The 3,910-nt window shown below is 44.9% G+C and overlaps 1 protein-coding gene across 1 annotated transcript; it reads right to left on the bottom strand.

The window, feature by feature from the left end:
- Nucleotides 1-2,766: 2,766 nt before the first annotated feature.
- On the bottom strand, nt 2,767-3,090 carry LOC149253028 (uncharacterized). The gene has a single exon (XM_089454346.1). The coding sequence runs from the start codon at nt 3,088-3,090 to the stop codon at nt 2,767-2,769; it is 324 nt and encodes a 107-aa protein (XP_089310472.1).
- Nucleotides 3,091-3,910: the final 820 nt, after the last annotated feature.

Raw genomic sequence — 3,910 nt, 5'->3', positions numbered from 1 at the left:
GGATCTGCATCTCGCATAGATCCTTCTAGACACTCCCTAGTGTCTGCATATATTGTTGCTCAAATGGTTGCCACATCTCCATTGTGGTGTCTCTGACTTTGTCCCCAATTTCGTCAAGGTCCCCTTCTATGAGGACCATTGGGTCAATGCACACTTCCTTATCGGATTTGCGTTTCTTCCTTGGCCCAGCAGATGCCTACTTACTCCGATTCCTCAATGTGAAGGGAGTACTCTACTCCTCCCCTCCATCTCTACCCTGCTCAGAAATTTCTTGTTCCTCAGTATGCTGGGAAGCCGATGCTTCGACTTCCACTGTGTCAGTGTGCTCTGTCTCAGCATGCTCTTTCTCAGTGCGCTCTTTTTCAGCAACTGCCTTAGCAACAGCTTCTTTCTTTCTCTTCTCGGCCAATGCTCGGACCGCTACTTATGCTGGTTCCTTCCATTTCTGCGTAGCAGAGCTTTCTCCACCCTGACTAGTACCTACACCAACATCCATGGGTTTTCGCTACTCTACTAGCCAACTCCCCACAATTTCCTACACGTCTGTCTTCGAGACCAGGTATGGCAACTTGTGCAAGATATGGTTAGGGTCGCGCCTCGCCTGAATCGAGATATTATGGAAGTCAGCCTTAAACTCTACAAAGGTCGTCAACTGTTCAAACAAGGTTGGAGACAACCTTGGTCGCTGGATTATTACTGTGTGAAGGTCCATTTCGACCAAAATCCAAAAGACCTTTGATCCATGATTCGCTCTCGATCCTTTGTCGACCATAGCAAAGCAAACTTCGCTACCTCTGGTAAATCTTCTTCCTGTGGAGGAAACTAACTATCCTCCAGCAGTCACCATGCTACTAATACAATTAGCAACAGGAGCCATGCATAGTGAAATGCCTTGCTCTCCTCTTGTTCTTCGCGGCAGTTCACTAGGAATCCTTTACATACGTATTGTTCCCATTTGTACTACAACCCCTTCGCGTATTATGCAACTAACGAAACTACTGGGCAGAAAACTTCATCCGCGTGACATTTCCTCAATATCTTTTCAGCTAGAATTTGGGCAGAAAACTACATCGCCTAGTCTTGGAGTGAGCAGATAGAATATCCACGCGACTTTTTGATCAGACCAAACTTCATCTTCATTTTATCTGCGAGCTCATTTTCTCTGTTTTTTCCTCCAAACTCCTTGGTAGGGTCTTCCCCTTTATAGGGCAACTTCGTAATTCTATGGATGAGCATAACGGTTATAGGGATGGGTTCACCAATCCATAAGCACCCATCATGCACCAGCACGAGAAGCTGGCGCACACACACAGTTTTGATAATCGACCAGTGGAAGTGTGGTATGTAGAGCATATACAGTAATCGGGCCTGCTCGACGCCCTTGACCCATTTCATGGGTTCCAGCCGTGTGACCCCAGTTTCTTCATAGTAGATATTTGTCATGTACTTATTGGTAGCTATGTGAGGGAATTTATCATGGCCGGCAAGATCCCAATCCTCCATATTCAATACCAGGATGCGCGTTGTGAGCATGCCTTCGAAAAAAACCTCCTCTGGTAACAGCGGGGTAGAGATCGTGAATTTTCCTGAATCCGGGTCCTTGGAAACCTTGGCCTTACCTTTTCATAGAGGGATATATACTAGGATCCGTGTGATAGGCTCACCCTCCATAGCATCTAACTCCTCAACTCCATCATGGAGTTCCTCTACCTCTAAGTCCACTAGTTTCTCTGGCTACTTCGCCTTGTCCTTCTTTTATTTCTGTCGAATCTTGAGGTTCTTCCTCGGTGATTACCTCACCGGTACAGGTTTCTTCTACTTCTCCTTAGTATCTGATTGCTTTGGCCTAAGCGACCTCGGCACTGTAGGGACTGAGGGCATAGCTTCCATGGACACGATTTCAGGGCCTTCTCCTTCAGAAATAGCAGCTTTGAAACTGACTGGCCCAGACATCTTTTCAAGGATGACTTTGGGTTCCACTCAGATAAGGGTGCAAATATGGGGCTTGAAACTTAATCTTCACAAAACTATCGATTCACATAGCAAGAACAAGAGGGCTCATACAGAATCGTCAGAATGCAAAGTGTTCTTAGGCATACCAACATGCCTGATTTATAGGTGATTTTGAATTCAAATCCGACAGTTCCCTCCATTTTCTAATCATAAATGCATCTTTGGCTGTAGATATCCAAATATTCTTTCCATAAATGTCGCCTACCCACTCCTCCTAACCGGATTTTCACTATCCAATCATGAATAGTGACTTCAACGGCTACTTTTGGACCTGGCTATGCGACACCAACCTTCATGGCACAACTCTTCCTAGTGCACTCCTTCCTTCCGTCGTGCAGCCTCCTTACTATATTTTTCTCCTCTTCGAGCAGCGTAGTTTATAGTCCTGTGTTCCCTTGCAACTTCCTAGAATGCTAAGACTGTCCTGCAACCATATAGTCATTATGCGGGGCCAGGATCCCCTGTATACAGTTTCAACCTACTTCCATTCACTTTCCTAGGGAATGGCTCCCCATTCAACTTCACGAGATGAATTGCACAACCATCTGTGATTTCCTTAATAACATATGGCCCTAACCCGTGCATTTAAAATTTCCCCAGAAACTTTGTGAATTTGTTGTCATATAGAAGCACTAAATCATCCACCTTGAAAGTGCGTAACTTAATATGCCTATCATGCCATGCTTTTTCTCGTTTCTTTTGTACTTGCTGGTGAAATTCGATGAGAAATCAGTCCTCTTCCAACTCCATCAACTACATGAGCTGTTCCGCCAAGGTCTTGTGATCCACTATCTCTGTCAAAGCTGTAATACATATTCTTGGCACAATGTACTCCATAGGAATCACCACTTCAAATGCATAGACCAACCTAAACAGCGATTGGCCTGTCAACTTCTTGCAGGTAGTCCTATATGCCCATAGAACTGTTGGTATGTGCATGTCCCAGTCATTCCTTTGCGTGTTACAGACCTTTGTCAACGCATTCTCCAATATTTTCTTAAATGCTTCCACCGTTCCATTCGCCTGCAGGTGGTAGGGCATGCTCTTTTGGTGGTATACCTGCAATTCTTCAAGCATCGCGCTAATCGTTTCATTCAAGAAATGTGTACCCCTATCACTCATCAACACCTTAGGGAATCCAAACCACATTAACACATATTCAAACAAAAAATTTGCAGCGACGGCAACTATACAATCCTTCACTGGTTGTGCTTCTACCCATCTAGTTAAATATTATGTTGCAGTAATAATATACCGTGTGTTGTCTTCTTCCCTGGTGGTTGTATTGGGCCTATGAAATCAATAGCCCACTTATCAAATGCCTACAACAAAACCTAAGGATTTAAAGGTAATTCATCTCTTCGCGAAGCCTTTCACATCCTTTTGCAAGCATCGCATGCCTTGCAGTACGCCTTAGAATCCTTATGTAATGTCGGCCACCATAACCCAGCGCACAAAATCTTCTGCACAGTTGTTTTTCCCGCATAGTGTGTTGGCTTGTTGGGGCCTGACCCAGGTTCGAAAGTGTTTTAGCCAAAAAAATCGCACACTACCGTCCCTTTCGGCAACAGTCCGCGGAGCGCGGACTGAGGTCTCACCCAAGGTAGTAGGGGCCGCGAGGCTGCTGGAACTAGGTTTCCGCACCCTTGGGATGTCTTGATGTGGTCTGGAGGGGCCGCGAACCAATCTGCGCATTTGCACCACTCTGCACTATCAGGCTTCCGCATAGATCCACGCCGCGGCGCTTCTTAATTCTTATTATTACTGAGTTATTATAGATTAGATCTAATTCTTAAGGTCTTTAAACAAGCATTTAACAGTTATAACCAGTGCGCACACCCATAATTCTTGCAGATTTTGCAGAAACTCGGAACATAAGCTTAAACATATAGATCAT

The sequence above is a fragment of the Pinus tabuliformis genome, chromosome 7, assembly GCF_031772625.1.
Source record: "Pinus tabuliformis cultivar Carrire ecotype Pingquan chromosome 7, CPIR1, whole genome shotgun sequence".
NCBI lineage: Eukaryota > Viridiplantae > Streptophyta > Pinopsida > Pinales > Pinaceae > Pinus > Pinus tabuliformis.
Note: the sequence above shows the minus strand (reverse complement) of the source record. Positions and strands in the feature narration are given on the sequence as shown.

Coding starts and splice junctions, on each gene's coding strand:
- LOC149253028 (XM_089454346.1), bottom strand. CDS start 3,090: ATGCTTGAAGAATTGCAGGTATACCACCAAAAGAGCATGCCCTACCAC.